The 15,557-nt window shown below is 41.2% G+C and overlaps 1 protein-coding gene across 2 annotated transcripts; it reads right to left on the bottom strand.

Moving 5' to 3' along the window:
* Positions 1-5,310: 5,310 nt before the first annotated feature.
* Positions 5,311-15,432, bottom strand: LOC137203449 (myosin regulatory light polypeptide 9). Of its 2 annotated transcripts, none has more exons than XM_067699594.1 (4): positions 15,275-15,432; positions 9,214-9,412; positions 8,562-8,723; positions 5,311-5,810 (listed from the first exon to the last, which is right to left on the bottom strand). In XM_067699594.1, exons 2-4 carry the CDS (start codon positions 9,395-9,397, stop codon positions 5,638-5,640), a joined length of 519 nt encoding a protein of 172 aa, XP_067555695.1. In that variant the 5' UTR covers positions 9,398-9,412; positions 15,275-15,432; the 3' UTR covers positions 5,311-5,637. The 2 variants fall into 2 exon arrangements, with proteins under 2 accessions (XP_067555695.1, XP_067555694.1); XM_067699593.1 differs by lacking the exon at positions 15,275-15,432 and adding an exon at positions 10,420-10,575.
* Between the last annotated feature and the right edge of the window lie 125 nt (positions 15,433-15,557).

Genomic DNA, 15,557 nt, shown 5'->3' with positions numbered 1-15,557 from the left:
AGGCAGGCGCAGCGCGGCCGGGGCGCCGCGGCCCGCTCACCTCCCCGCTTTCCTCCCCCGCCGCTCGCGGCGTGTCCCGCGGCCCTTCCGCATTCCCGGGCCGGCTCGGGGCCGGCATGGAATTTGACCCGGCTGGGCGGGCGCGAGCCCTCGAGGTTTGGGGGTCTGCGGGCGCCGCCCACCCAGGGCTGCCCGAGTTAGCAGGTAAAAGTAGACCTCACCTGGTTACACTTGAACTTCAGATAAAACGAGCAATTTTTTAGGTTCCGTCCCGCGCCACACTGGGGAAGGTAAGAGGGCTGCGGCCGAGCGGTCTCCGCCTGCTTTACAGACTGCACGCCCAGACCGAGTTCTATCATTTACCTCTGCCCCTCCTGTTTTACCCCTCAGATTATCAGGTGTACGCCCTTACCAGGCCACGGCTGGTGACGTTTTCCCCTTTCAACCACAGGGAAGCTTTATTCAGGTTATTTGTTTTCCTTTGGTTCGTCAAAGACAATGCAGATTTACACACACACAAACGCGCACACACTATATAATGCTCTTGGTCAAAACGAAACCACGAAGCTACATAATTCAATTTTTGTTCTAGATATTGTTTGTGCCTATAACCTTCAAGTTCCCTCACCTTGGAATATTACAGATAGACACTACTATTTCCGGATAATGGAAGGTAGTCAACTTAATAGCAAACCTTCGTTGAGCACTTGTGATTGCCTGAACGTGTGCGGGATGCAGGGAGATGAACGAATAATCCAGTCTTATATTCTAGAAAAGTTTGATGAGAAATTAGGTATCTTTGATCAGGAATTCCTATATGGTAGGAACCATGTGTTCAACACGCTATAGCAGTAGTTCTTAAACAGTAGCACCAATAAGAAAAACCTGGGGGCTACGTAAAAGATTCTGGAGCCCAGCCCCAGGTATTCAGATTCAGTAGGTCGAGGGTGGGGCAAGAATCTGCATTCCTAATAAGCCCCAGGTGATGCTTATACCGTGGTCCGGAGTTAGCACTGCCCCAAGGTCCTTAACTGAATGCATTTTCTCAATGGAGTTGGAAACCAATTGCTGAGAAATCATATCTGGTTCTAAAATATTTACTCTTTTCCTTAGCTGTAGTCTGCCCTTTGGTCCAATAATTTAAATATTTTTCCACTCCTGAGAACATTTTGGCTTCTGAGGTCTTTGTCAGAGAGCTCTTTCAAGTATGGTCTATTACTATACCATAAGCCCTCACCCTGGCCACCTTAATTAAGATCATAGCTGAGACACTCTGTACTTTGACTTTGATCTCCATATTTGTTTCTAGAACTGCTTTCCAACACAGTGGTCACTAACCACATGTGACTATTTAAATGTAAATTAAAAACTCAGTTATATTAGACACATTTTAAGTGCTCAATAGTCACATGTGACCTAGTGTCCTTATTGGACAGCACAGAGAGTGCATTTCCATCATCACAGAAAATTCTACTGGATAGCACTGTTATAGAAAAATAATCTTAGGGTATAGTGTTCTCTCTAGATTCAAAAGAAAAACTTAATATTTATTAATGAAAAGCTGAATATCTAAATACCGGATAATTGTTTATTGTGGTCATTAAAAAGAATGGTTTAAAAAAAGGTAATATACTTAAAACTCAAAACAAAAATGGTGGGTATGCCAAAACATGACAATTTAACATACATTAAACTAAAAAACAAGGTGTATATTCACTACAACTACAAGATGTATGTAGATAAATGTGAAAGAGAAGTTATGATGCCTATTATTTGAGCAGGCACATATAAACCTAGGATAAAAAGATACAGGGACTTGGGAAAACTGGCTGTTTCTTCAATATGGGATTAGCTTCAGCAATGCCTTTCAGGACAGCAAAGATAAAAACCAGGGTTGCAGGGCAATCAAGAAATTGTACACTTAAGGAGGATCTAGAAAGACACAAACTATGCTGGCATATTGGACCTACTCAGGAAATCTAAAATAAACTGAGGACCTACTTGGTACCACACATTTTAATGTATATTCTCATTAAATGCTCATAACAACCCTTTAATTAAATTCTAGTTTGAGACAATTTACTATCAAACCACTATGGACCTTTCTCCTAACCTCGGCTTTTAATCTCCAACTATGATTAAACTCCTATCACCTACCCTTTCCTGTTTTCAGAGGGAGCAGTATCCATTTTTGTTTTTCTAAGAATAATCTTACAACATGTGATCTAGGTTCTATCTCTACCTAGCTCCTGCACATCATTCCTTTGGTTTCACTCATTTGCTTACACTCGTTTGCCTTCTTCCTCTGTCTACAGACAGGCTTGAATCTCTAAAATGCTCTTTGGTCCTGCCTTCCCTTCAAGCCTCTCCTCACTGCCCAACAGCCCCTGCTGGTAAACAGAATAACCACTATTTGAATACCTACTGTGTGCCAGACCCATTTAGCTTTAGTGTTTCTATTTTCACAACAAACGTGGAGGGTATTGTCCCTGTTAAACAGGTGAGGAAACTGACACTTAGGGCTGGGCCACCTGCCCAAGGACACAAAGCTCATCAAATAACAGGCATTATTCACCCAACCACGGCTGGCTCTAAAACCTATACTGCTCCTAATCACAAAAATGCTGCTTTATATATTAATAGATTATGTTCCTATTATGAGCCAGAGCATTACTTCAATTTTACAAATGAATAGAGGTCGAGCGAGGTTAAATAACTTTCTTAAGGTTATAAAGCCATGATGTAGCACGAATGAGATTAAAATGCAGCTGGCCTGACCCCCAAACCCAGGCATTGTCCGTGTCTCCTGCTACACTATGGATTCTGCACTCAAAACTACCTTAACAGCTCTGGCAGAAGTGACCGACTTGCCAAATCCAGTGGCCTCATTTAAATTTTCCTGTGTTCGATTTTTCTGTGGTTTAACACTACTAACTTCCTCACTCTTGAAATTATTCACTTGGTTTCCATAACACTGTTGTGGCCCTATCTACTAAGCTCTTTTACCATCTTCTATCTGATCCTTCTTACAACTTGCCTGCACTTCTCAAAGTCTAGTACATCTCTTGCTGTCCTTTCCCCCCTCATACTTTGTAAAAAAAAAAATAGTTGCCTTTCTTTTCCAGAATTTGCTTTTACTTGTCTCATATAGTCTGGCCTGCTCCCTTTTTTCCCAGTAGCACTCATAAATTCCCACTCTCGTGCAGTCATAGAGGCTCCTTGATCAAATAAAATTTGGGCCCTGGAGTCCAAATGACAATGTAATCATAAGCAGGTGGGTAAGGAGGCTGCCCCCATTAGGCTGGTTTTGAAATGGTTTGTTTCAAGTCTGGCTTTCATCGTGGAGACCAGTTTTTCTATCAAATGCACTGTTGGAGTAGATGCTTTAGCTTTTTACTGTCAATCAGCTTTACTTAAGCAAAGCCTACTTACTACATAGAGAATGCTATTACTAAATGAGGAGACATTTCATTCAGAAGAGACTATCCACTGTTTCTAATGGCGGCTGGTTCTTTGAGCAGTTATCTGAAATGGAAGTGGAGATACTGCAAGAGATAATTTTAGTAGATGAGGCTACCTTTTTTTCAGTACAGAAACAATGTTATTTGTTCTTGACTGGAAATTTGTTAACAAAGCAGAAGTTATTTTTTTTTTTCAGTTGAAATGTAAATTTAGTTCAACAATTTCAGCATCATGGCTATACCCTGGAAAAGGTACTTTGCTTAAACCACTGAACAAAATTCAGGAACACATTAAAGGCAGAGTTAAGGCAGGTGCTAAGATTCTAATCTTGAAAGGGCCAAGAGCAGCCTTGTTACTAGTCCTACTCCTATTTTAAGCTGGTCTCCTGAGGTTAAAGAATCTAGCTCACCTATCCTGTGAGTGTAAAGGTCTGCTGCCCTGAAGGCATTCAGTAATTGCATATTCAACGAGGTAACAGTTTTGTCCGAGGACAGTCTTGTTAATAGTAGTATAAAACATAAAGTTATAGTAATTATCAATTATTCATCTTCACAGGTTAATTGTCAACCCTCTTCACCCAACTTTTCCCCCCACTGTTTCAAGATCTTTCTTAAACTTATGAATCCTTGAGAGTCAGATTTTTGAAGCCCAAAGTGAATGAAACTGTCTACCATTTCCTGATTAACTCTTAAAACAGTCCTGCATTCCTGCAAATAGCAGAAGTTATTTTTAGGATTGAAATAATGACCTCACTTTCCCAGGCATGTAGCTTCAGCTGTTCTGACCACGGGCAGGTCAGGAATGTCAAACATTCACAAATGAACTCATGTGAATCTCTGCATAAATAAACACAGTACTTCAATGAGGACTGTGTGATAAAAAGAAACTATATACAAAAAAACCCAAAACAAACCAACAAAAACCATATTGTGTTTCCAACACTTTGAAATACAATACAAAAAAATCCGCCTTTTTGGTAGAAGCATTCCATAGAAACTTTGGGGCTAAAATTGTTTTAAAAATTAGGACAAATTAAAATTACACTCAGTGGCCTGGTCTAACTTTAAATGACAAGAAGTTATGTACAAAAGATTAGAACAGATATGGGGTGATGTTGGCAGGTATGTTAAACTTTAGGATTTAAAGCTACCAAAGCTATCATACACATGTAAATTTTACAGGAAATTATTTTTAAAATTGGAAGGCAAAGTGCAGGAAACTCAATAAAGGCAGTGAAAATTGGATTTCTTTAAAAAGGGGGAAGGATGAATAGTAGAGGAGTAGGATTGTTAGGAAAACTGGCAGGAGTAAGGGGGAGGTCTAACAACCATATTATTTTCTAGGATTTGCCTCACTACCATTCTTTATTTTTGGCTGCGCCGCACGCGCGTCTTGTGGCATCTTAGTTCCCTGACCAGGGATTGAACCCGGACCCTTGGCAATGAAAGTGCAGGCGGAGTCCTAACTACTGGACCGCCAGGGAATTCCCACTACCTTTCTTTAGAAGTTGCAACCAAGGGCTTCCCTAGTGGCGCAGTGGTTAAGAATCCACCTGCCAATGCAGGAGATATGGGTTCAAGCCCTGGTAGGGGAAGATCCCACATGCTGCGGGGCAACTAAGCCTGTGCGCCACAACTACTGAGCCTGTGCTCTAGAGCCTTCGAGCCATAGCTACTGAAGCCCGCGTGCCTAGAGCCCATGCTCTGCAACAAGAGAAGCCACTACAATGAGAAACCCACGCACAGCAACGAAGACCCAACGCAGCCAAAAATAAATAAATAAATAAAAAATTACAACCAAGACCAACAAAGCCAATTTGGGTAAATAAAGAAATTTTAAACAAGTAAGTTTCTATTATAAAGTTTAATTACGGTTCAGAAAAAATTGAGTGAATAACTTTCTCTGAAAAAATATATCGACTCTTTGTAGACTGCAGTTATTGGGGGAGGGGAAGGTAGGGGTAAGTTAAACTACCCTATTTTCTATTCTGAAAATGACAAAAAGTCCCATTTCCAGTCTGATTATAGAGATGCACGTGCCCCAAATGGTTGAGAATAAATACAACAAGAAAGGCAAAAGCTGTAAAGCTAAGGGCATGCAATAGGCTCTAAGAGAAAGTCTCAGAAATACCCAAAGTAGCAACAAGGAAAGTTTGGCTGGAATTTGAAGTTCTTTTCAGTCATCTTTGTCTTTTGCTCCATGTTTAAGGATGCGCGTGAACTCAATGTAATTGAAATTCCCCTTTTTGTCAATAGGTGCTTCTCTGTACAGCTCGTCCACTTCCTCATCTGTAAACCGATCTCCCATCGTGGTCAGCAGCTCTCGCAGGTAATCCTCCTGAATGGTGCCTAAAGAGAAAAGAACCAGGGATCAGAAGACACACTACTCTGAGGAGTAAGTGCAAGGGGCATCTACACTTGACTAAGCATGGGCTATATGTTAAGAACTAGAAGCACGCAAATGTATGAAATATGAGGTCCTGACATGCTGAAGTCAGCCTCAGCAGACAGCTGCCTAGAAAATGCCCTGTTGCTTAGTGACATTAACCTGCTCTGCTCTACTGACCTCACCCGACATCCATCTCCTGATCTCAATAACAGTGGCTAAGCCTATGCCTAACCACAAGCCATAAAGTATGATTAAGGAATCTAAGCCTCATGGTTCCTTAAAGTAGCATGGTCACACTTATTCTACGAGTAAATATACTAAAATCATCACAAACATCAATAAAGTGCTTCAGTGGAAAGAATACTGAAGTCTTGAGGTCCAGTTTTAACAAGCTATGTTACTTCAGGGATTTCACTTTACCTCCTTCTTTTTCTTTATATGTAAAATGAGATTAAAAAAATTTTTCTAAACAAATCTAATTTTAGATTCAGTAACAAATATGTTCAGGCCCAGGATGTACAAAAACACTGAGTAGATATTTGAGCATTAACTACGTTGCAGACACTGGGATAGGCATTGGGGCTACAGTGGTGAGCTGAGAGGAAGGCTTTCTACTCTGGACTTGTGAAAGCAGGGTTCTCATAAAGCCTGACTGCACATAAGAATCATCCAGGGAGCTCAAAACAAAACAACCCCAGAGGCCACCCTTGCCTTATCTGTTACTGATATTTTAAAAAGGCTCTCCAAGTAAATCCCACGAGCTATCATGACTGAGACCCACTAATGCAGTAATCCAAAGGTAATACATGACCATTCAAGCACAGAAATTTTGAAATTCATAAAGTAAAAAAAGAAAAATCTGACAACTTCCTTGTATGTGAAATTAAGCTAAAACATTGATAATATATTTCCTATGAGTTTAAAGTGTAAGGTCAGTTCACAAAAGAAACTCTAGATTTACGGATTGTTTTTGCTAATTCAATCCTAGATTAAAAAAAAAAAGTTCTCCAAATCTTAGACTTTTAGCTTGTAGAAATAAATCCTCATCTCCAGCCAAGTCATTCAACTATCATGTAAAATCATCATTGACTATGTGCAAGGGACTGTGGTAGGAGCTGGGAGGGGTTACAAGGATGGGAATGGAATGCTGGAAGACACAGCTATTATCCTGGGATCAGGGAGACTGTGATGATTAGAAATAAGCACACGGGCTTCCCTGGTGGCGCAGTGGTTGAGTCCGCCTGCCGATGCAGGGGACACGGGTTCGTGCCCCGGTCCAGGAAGATCCCACATGCCGCGGAGCGGCTGGGCCCGTGAGCCATGGCCGCTGAGCCTGAGCGTCCAGAGCCTGTGCTCCACAACATGAGAGGCCACAACAGTGAGAGGCCCACGTATAGCAAAAAAAAAAAAAAAAAAAAAGAAATAAGCACACAACTAAAGTAGAGGCTCAGGTGGAGTATGTGCCAGTAGAGACATACATAAAATACTTTGGAGGGGGAAAGGGAGAACTTTTACGTTTTCCCAGAGATCAGGAGAAAATAGTATGAAAACACAGGTAAGGCTCTATAAAGAAAGTGACCATTGAGATGACTTTGAAGAATAAATAAGACACTTTACTCTCTTATGGTTTTATTCCCTTCCACTAAAATAGTAATACCCATTGACTGTAAAAAATTCAATCAATACACAAATGTTTTTAGCAGGAAAAAGGTCTCTTCTGCCTGCCCCTTCCCTACCCCTTCCAGAAATAACTGTTCAGAGTCTTGATTTCAAGGGGAAGGAGGAAGGAGGTGGTATAAGGAGGAAAGGCAGAGGGAGAAATGGTGGAGGTAAGTCAGGGCAACAACGCATGGAGGAGTCTGGAAGGAGGTTAGGAAGAGTTGAGGGTGGTCTACTTGAACAGGCCAAATGAGGCCCTATCGTGCAGAGTCTTGAAAGCCAGAGTGGGGAGACTATGCTTCCATGCCCAAATTATGCTTGGACTGTGTAACCAGAGGGTGTGCCTTCCTTCTCAAAAACTTGCTATGTGAGTTACCCCCTTATCGGGCATGTATTTAGTTAACCTTTTGGGTGTCTTTGAGAGTTCACTCTATGCAGGCAGTAAGCTACTATCTCATTTCCTCATTTAATCCTCACAACAACCCAGAGGTAGGTAATATTACTGTCCATCTTACAAATAAGAAAACAGAGGCTTAGAGAAGTTCAGTAACTCGCCTGAAATCACACAGCTATTATGCAGAATAGGATTATGAAACCGGGGCACCTGATTCCAGAGGGAGAGGTTAGATACCAGATCTAAACACTCTCAGAGCTGAGAGGTACCTGATAAACAAACATAGGATTGTACTGGTATCACCGCCTACAGCAATTTAAACTTTTTCCAAGATTGCTCCAGTAAAAGATATTGGCTTGACACACATTTATTGAGTATCTGACCCTTGTGGAAGTATTCTAGTAAAGGAGGAACATAAGTTTCCTAAAGAAGTTTCAAATATACCTATTAAATTGTAAATTAAATATTTAAGGGCAGAGGCAGTGAAGTGAGTGACTAACAAGCCATAGGCAAAACCTGTCCCCCCAAATCCCCCAAACCTCAGGTATGGTATAAACCTGAGGGTATTATATGTCATCATATTTCAAGTTATTATATATTTTAGTTGCCATAACCAAAAATTAAATCACTTGGTAATTAAAGGTTACCTCAGACTTACCAGTTGCTTCTTCATCAAAGCAAGCAAAAGCGTTTCTGATGACATCTTCTGGATCGGTGCCATTTAGCTTTTCACCAAACATCGTGAGAAACATGGTAAAATTTATGGGACCTGGAGCCTCATTCATCATGGCGTCCAGATACTCATCAGTTGGATTTTTCCCTAAACAAAAAAGAGGGTCATAATTTTAAGAGGGTGATAATTACACCACAAAGCGCATCAACAATTCATCATGGTAAACATTTTGACAAGAAAGACGGTCATTTAAACAGTTTGCTATTTGCATTCAAGATAGCAAAACTATTCGGAAAAAAGTCTTCTCAATGAATAGGATCCGTATTAAGAGTGTGGAGACTGTGTGCTGTTCCACTGGATGTCAGGAGGAATAACACTGCTCTCACAATCAAGATCAGTGTTTGCAGTGCATGCACGTACACGGCTGGCCCCCAGCCTAACCCTGAAACTTGGCCAGAAATCTGCAGGTGTTCCGGGGACCATGCTTTGGGAAACAATGCTCCAGACTTCGAATCTTAGTGAACTGTAACATCATTAGATTGGCTTCACAAAGCATCATTAGATTGGCTTAAGAAATAAATATAAAAGGTGTTATAGAAATTCTATTTGATTTATTAATGTTAAAACTGATCATTACCCAGGGAGGCAAGCATATCATGCAAGTCTTCCTTGTCGATGAAACCATCTCTGTTCTGATCGATCATGTTGAAGGCCTCCTTGAACTCCTGAATCTGTGACTGGTCAAACATGGCGAACACGTTGGAGGTTGCGCGCTGGGGGCGCTTCTTGGTGGTCTTGGTCTTTGCTCTTTTGCTCGACATGGTGGCGGTTAAATCCTAACAAATAAGGGAAATATAAGAAATAACAAAAAGTAAGCTGAACCAACCTTCCTGATACGTTTGAGCCACTTAGAGATGTGTCTAAAGACTATTCCACAGGATAGTATCACTTGGCAAAAATCTCTCTCAACTAATCGATACCATTATGCAGAGAATCAATCTACAAAGAGAAAAACCAGACTCATGCTCTGAGTTCACTCATCCTTAGTAGTTGTGACGAAACTATGACCAACATTAATTCAAAGCTCAGAGCATTATCAACAAGATTTCCTGTCCCCAGTACTACTGGACAGCTGATTAAGGACCAATAACCCAATCTACTAGCTTAATAACAATACAGAAAACAAGAAACAAAAAATGTTGGGTTCTGTACATCAGTGCTATGGAGTACTGAGGGACATTAACTCATCTTCAACAGGTCTATCCTTCTGCAGCCCTAGCTGAAACCAGCCTCCCATTCTAAGGTGGACAGAAAGAAGGAAGGAGGATTAACTGATGGGACAGGTCTTCATCTCCTAATCTTACTGCCAAATACCATTCTTCCACTCGCAACTAACATTTCTTATCGCACCCTCACTCCTGGAATCAAAGTACTTCAGGAAAGATATCTGTTAAAAGGCTAACTGAAAGAGTATAGAAAACGCCAAAGGTAATTCATCAATAATTAAGTTTTGTAAATATTTCCACTCTATCCTAACCAATTTGTTGCACAGAGCTAAGCTAAATCACTTGAGGTGACTAAGTCCTCGAAACAAAAACCAGAGCACAATAAAAATTTTTAAAGCACTTTAGTTTTTAAAAAGTTTTAGAAAGCATTTTAAGAGGTACAGAAACTACCTTTGCTCTCTAATCTAAATTTATCCCTGTAAAATTTAAGTTAAAAATAATGTTTAATAATACCTAAGATGAAGAGATAATTTTCCTTTCACACAATCTTTAATACTATAAAAGTCTGTTTGAAGTTAAAAATCCCACAGTCATCAGATAATAAAATTTTACCATACCATCTTTCAGAGCTGAGGTGGCAATGGCAGTCTGCAAAACCTCTAACACACAAGACTGAGACACTGTATTCAGTTATATTCTTTGAAGCAGGTCTAAAATAGGCACTACTGATTTCACTCTCTGACCAGGACAACAATTTTAAAGCTTACGTTCTGAAAACAACATTTAACTATGATGTAGCAAAACACTATGCCCTTACTCTAAAAATAAGTCTGTGGATTGCAAAGAATGAAGTACTACCTAGATGTCAGTACTGCCAAGTGACTTTAGAACACAACGCTCCACATGAGTTTAAAAACTTATTACTTACATTCTTTCCTTGATTACACCACATCAGCCAGGCTAAATTCAATTATGGAAATAATTAGAAAAGCTCTGACTCTGCCTCAGATTTTCTTTTTTTGAAGCTAAATCTGTTCTCAGATTTTAGAAGGAAATTCCACAAAGGAGAGTCACAAATTCCAGTCCATTAAATATAGCACTCCTAGGATACACTGGAATGTGTTGCTGGTAAGATATACTCTACGTGACATAGCAGTTATGATATATACTCTTCCCTAGTTTCCAAGTTTCCTTTAATCACCCTTTTATGAATGCATATTTTCACTCTGTAACACCTCTGGACGCAGTAAATCCCACTATTATCTAAACTATATGGAACTGTAATGTCCCCCTCTATTCTAAATGCAGTTTTTAAAACTACAAGGAGTTATAACATATATGTATTATTCTTCCATCTCTTAAATGGATTACAGGACTTGGGTTAGCGGTTGAGACCCAATGAGTGGCATATATTTACCAGTCCACGTCTCTTTAATATTTTAGGTATGCCATGTCTTTGCAAAACAAAGCACATCTTTAAAAACAGTCTGTTTTGTTTGACTACATAATATTCCCCTAATGACGCGCAAATGTCAGTTATTTTAAGAACAAAGAAACTGATGAAAATTATAGGTCAAATGGTTGATACAACTGATTTTTTTAATCTACAAAACCTCATAGGGCTTCCCTGGTGGCGCAGCGGTTAAGAATCCGCCTGCCAATGCAGGGGACATGGGTTTGAGCCCTGGTCTGAGAAGATACCACATGCCATGGAGCAACTAAGCCCGTGCGCCACAACTACTGATCCTGCACTCTAGAGCCCACGAGCCACAACTACTGAAGCCTGTGCACCTAGAGCCTGTGCTGTGCAACGAGAAGCCACCGCAACGAGAAGCCCGCACACCACAACGAAGAGTAGCCCCCGCTGGCCACAACTAGAGAAAGCCCGCGCACAGCAACGAAGACCTAACACAGCCAAAAATAAATAAATAAAATTATAAAATACAAAACAAAAAAACTCATAATGCTCAATTTGGTGCGGGTCCTCTATATACCTTTTTAAAACTTAGTTTGGATTATAAAGTAACACACACCCACTTCTTGAATTTTGATGTATTTCCTATTTAGCCTTTTTACAGTTGCTTTTTTTAAAATAAATAAATTTATTATTTTTGCCAGTGTTGGGTCTTCATTGCTGCACACGGGCTTTCTCTAGTTGCGGTGAGTGGGGGCTACTCTTCATTGGGTTGAGTGGCTTCTCATCGCGGTGGCTTCTCTTTGTAGTGAAGCACAGGCTCTAGGTGCGTGGGCTTCAGTAGTTGTGGCATGAGGGCTCAGTAGTTGTGGCCCGTGGGCTCTAGAGTGCAGGCTCAGTAGTTCTGGTGCACGGGCTTAGCTGCTCCACGGCCATGTGAGATCTTCCTGGACCAGGGCTCGAACCCGTGTCTCCTACACTGGGCAGGCGGATTCTTAACCACTGTGCCACCAGGGAAGTCCCCTATTTAGCCTTTTTAAAATCATGCATTCTTTCAATTTGTAAATGCATTCTAACATAGTTTTTAAACATTATAAAGGTTTTTTGGGGGTCAGAACTGACAGTGGTCTCACAGAATTTTTCTTTATCTCATTCGATACTTAACCATCAACCTTTAATATGATCAGCAGAATTACATTCATGTGCATTAAATGTCATGAGAGCTGATTATTATTTAAGAATTAAGAAATGTAAGGTAGGTGTGCTATCTTCAAAGAGCTTAAATTATAGTTGGGGAGGCAACTTTAAAGAAATGAGATGATTGGTTCAACTTATGAAATGAGTCACATAGTTTTCATTCCAGGAGTATGGCTCTCAAGTTAAAACAATGCGTAACAAAAATGAAAAATAACTCAAAGGTGGTACATGATTATCAAATATTGTGAGTTCAGAAAAGATCTTTGTTTCTGAAAGATTTGGGCGGGGGGAGAAGACTGAAAAATCCTAAAAGCTACAAGACATCCTTAGAATTAAGAGACTTAAATGTTAGTCTTAGTTCTAACAAATTAGGGTAGTTAATTCTACCAAAAACTGGTAGTATACCGTTGGGCAAGTTACTCTTTACTTTTTCAAGGAGGTTGGATTCTGATCTGTGAGTTTATCTCCCACCAGAAACCCAGATCCTTATAGTGACAGGGAGTTCAGCTCTGCAGTCAGTTATTTCAAAATAAGGAAAGGGTGTTTTTTATTTTCCCCTACCAAACTGAAAGTATGGGTGGAATAAACACTGGCGGAGAGGCAGCCAAATGAGGAACAGTGCTATGATCCGAAGGAGAAGATCATTGATGACAGATACTGTCATTGTCCTCCTTGCTATGATTCTAGTATGCTGTCCACTTTTACCCTCCCCAAACGAGTCAACCTATAACCCTCTGCATGTAACAAGCCTTCAGCAAACACACAACTCTCATAAACTAAGGCAAAATAAAACTGAAAATATTTTATTCATCAATGTAACTATTCTTTATTCAGGGTGGGAAGATTGCCATGAAGGCACCTGAGATTTCCGAGTTATGTCCTCACTCATCCTAAGTTATAGTCTAGAGTCTTTTTTTTTTTTTTTTGCGGGACGCGGGCCTCTCACTGTTGTGGCCTCTCCCGTTGCAGAGCACAGGCTCCGGATGCGCAGGCTCAGTGGCCATGGCTCACGGGCCCAGCTGCTCCATGGCATGTGGGATCTTCCCGGACCGGGGCACGAACCTGCGTCCCCTGCATTGGCAGGCGGACTCTCAACCACTGCGCCACCAGGGAAGCCCCTAGAGTCTATTTTTGAAGGATTTAATTTAAGATCTTTGGTGTGAAGGGCTATATGTTGTATGGAACTTGAAAACCCACAGACTCGCAGAGCCAACTTCTATTAAATATATAGAAGAGATTCAGTCAAGGAGATTCAGTTTACAGACCTGAAGGAGTATAATCTTGTCTTAATCAGGGAAAGAGAGTGTTGGTGGTAATGAATTTCTAGATTTATCCTTTTAGCTTGATCAAACAGGCAGAGAATCATTCAGGGTTATGACAGAAGGAGGGATACAAACTATGTAAGGAAAATGTTAGACTAGATTAAGTGATGGGGGAAATGGAAAATAAAGATCCTCAAAGAGGCTTTCCCCACACATCAAGGGCAACCAGAAGATTTTTCAGAATTTCTAGATACTTTGGTTTCATTTATAAAATGGGATTAATCCATACCAATATTACATTAGATTACTCTAGTTAGAATCCTAGAGTCCAGCGTTTGTAGTGGTAATAAATGGAAACTAATCCTAAGACTTTTTCTACAGAACTAACACTCACATTGATAGTATTCTGGAAATATGATTATATTCTTTAAGGAAAAACTCCCATTTTAGAAAACACTTCTTAATGTGAGAACACGTAGTATCTGCTTACCAAATCTACCGTCTCATTTAATCAATGCACTTCTTTTTTCAAAGCTAAGTATGTGTAATTTTGGGGGGCTAACCACGGCTTTTTAAAAGTACATTTTCAAGCTGGTGCTTCCGTTCCAACTAAAACAAGTTTTCAATTCCTATGCAAACTTCCGGTAGAAGGTAGGATTAGTTCCCTTAGACTGCCACACCCAAAAAGTTCTCAGCACTTGACAAAGGCAATTCTTTGTCGTGGTTCACTTGCCAGTATAGCGTCACTTTTTTAAATAAAAAGCTTTTTCTGGTTAAGTTTTATCAAAAGGCTTCCAGAACATGAAACAAATAGTAGTAATCTTAGGAAATATTCACTTTCTTCACCTTTAGATATAAAACTTTTTGCACTTAAGTTAAAATCTCAACCTAACGCTTATTTCTGTTTCTAAGTTCTGTAAAGAACTGATACACTCTTTGATAAACCTATTCAACTACTTTAAAAGGAAAACACTTTGGGAAATTGACTTAACCCCGAGTTTCCACCCAAGAGTAACACGGTATTGTATTTTGGAGTTTTTCTGGAGCCGCAAACTAAACCCCGAACTCCTCTTTGTCCAAATATCACTTAAAAATAAAACTCTAATTACAAAAGTGGACACTGAGCTGAGGAAGTTGCTAATTTGAGGTGGTTATTCCCACTAAACGTAGCCACACAGCTGCAACAACAGATGCAGCGCGGGGGGGGGGGTGAGGGGGGCGCACTGGGCACAGTTTTTGCGCAAACTCTCTTGAATCGGGCAAGTTTACGTTATAAACTAAACTTAGTCCCAGAGTCAGCTCCGCTGGGCTCGGGTTTCGCAGGCCTGCTGTCGCTCAAGCTCGCGGCGCCAGCAGAGTAAGCCACACTTCCCGAGCTCCTACTTTGGGCAAAGGAGCGAAGTCGGCGTCTGGGCCGCTTCCGGCCGCGGCCTTCGATGCTGGAGCTGGCACTGGGGCTCAAAACCCGGGAACCGGCTGGTACACCTGCCCAGGTGCGCTCCCGGCGCCGGGGGAGCGCCACTTCCCCCCCCCCCCAGCCGTCCCGAGGGAATGCGCCCCGAAATGGGCCTCACGCGCCCGACCGCGAGCACCACTCACCCTGCTCAGCCGCGAGAACTCGAACGCTTCAGGGAACCCCTCGCTGCCCTGACTGCCGCTACAAACTCCCTTCCACTCCCAGAGACGCTGCAAACAACTCTTCCAGCCTCCGCTTAGCGGACCGGAAGGAAGCGAGTTACCATTCTCTGCTAACAGTGTGAGCCTGGTTTAATGGAAGGGCGACGGAGCGGGGGAGTTGCCGGTGTGCTCAAAGGGCGCAGTTTTGACCAAGTGCATGGGAAGGACGTGTAAAGCGGGCAACTTAGAACGTAGAAGAAGGTGT

Source organism: Pseudorca crassidens, chromosome 12 (assembly GCF_039906515.1).
Source record: "Pseudorca crassidens isolate mPseCra1 chromosome 12, mPseCra1.hap1, whole genome shotgun sequence".
Classification (NCBI taxonomy): Eukaryota; Metazoa; Chordata; class Mammalia; order Artiodactyla; family Delphinidae; genus Pseudorca; species Pseudorca crassidens.
This window is presented reverse-complemented; position numbering and strand designations above follow the sequence as displayed.

Bases quoted from the DNA above. Each gene is read 5' to 3' on its own strand.
- LOC137203449 (XM_067699593.1), bottom strand. The intron at 8,724-9,213 runs GTAATGATCAGT...TTTTTTGTTTAG, and splicing joins TGATATGCTTGCCTCCCTGG to GGAAAAATCCAACTGATGAG. The intron at 5,811-8,561 runs GTAAGTCTGAGG...TTTTCTCTTTAG, and splicing joins CTTTGATGAAGAAGCAACTG to GCACCATTCAGGAGGATTAC.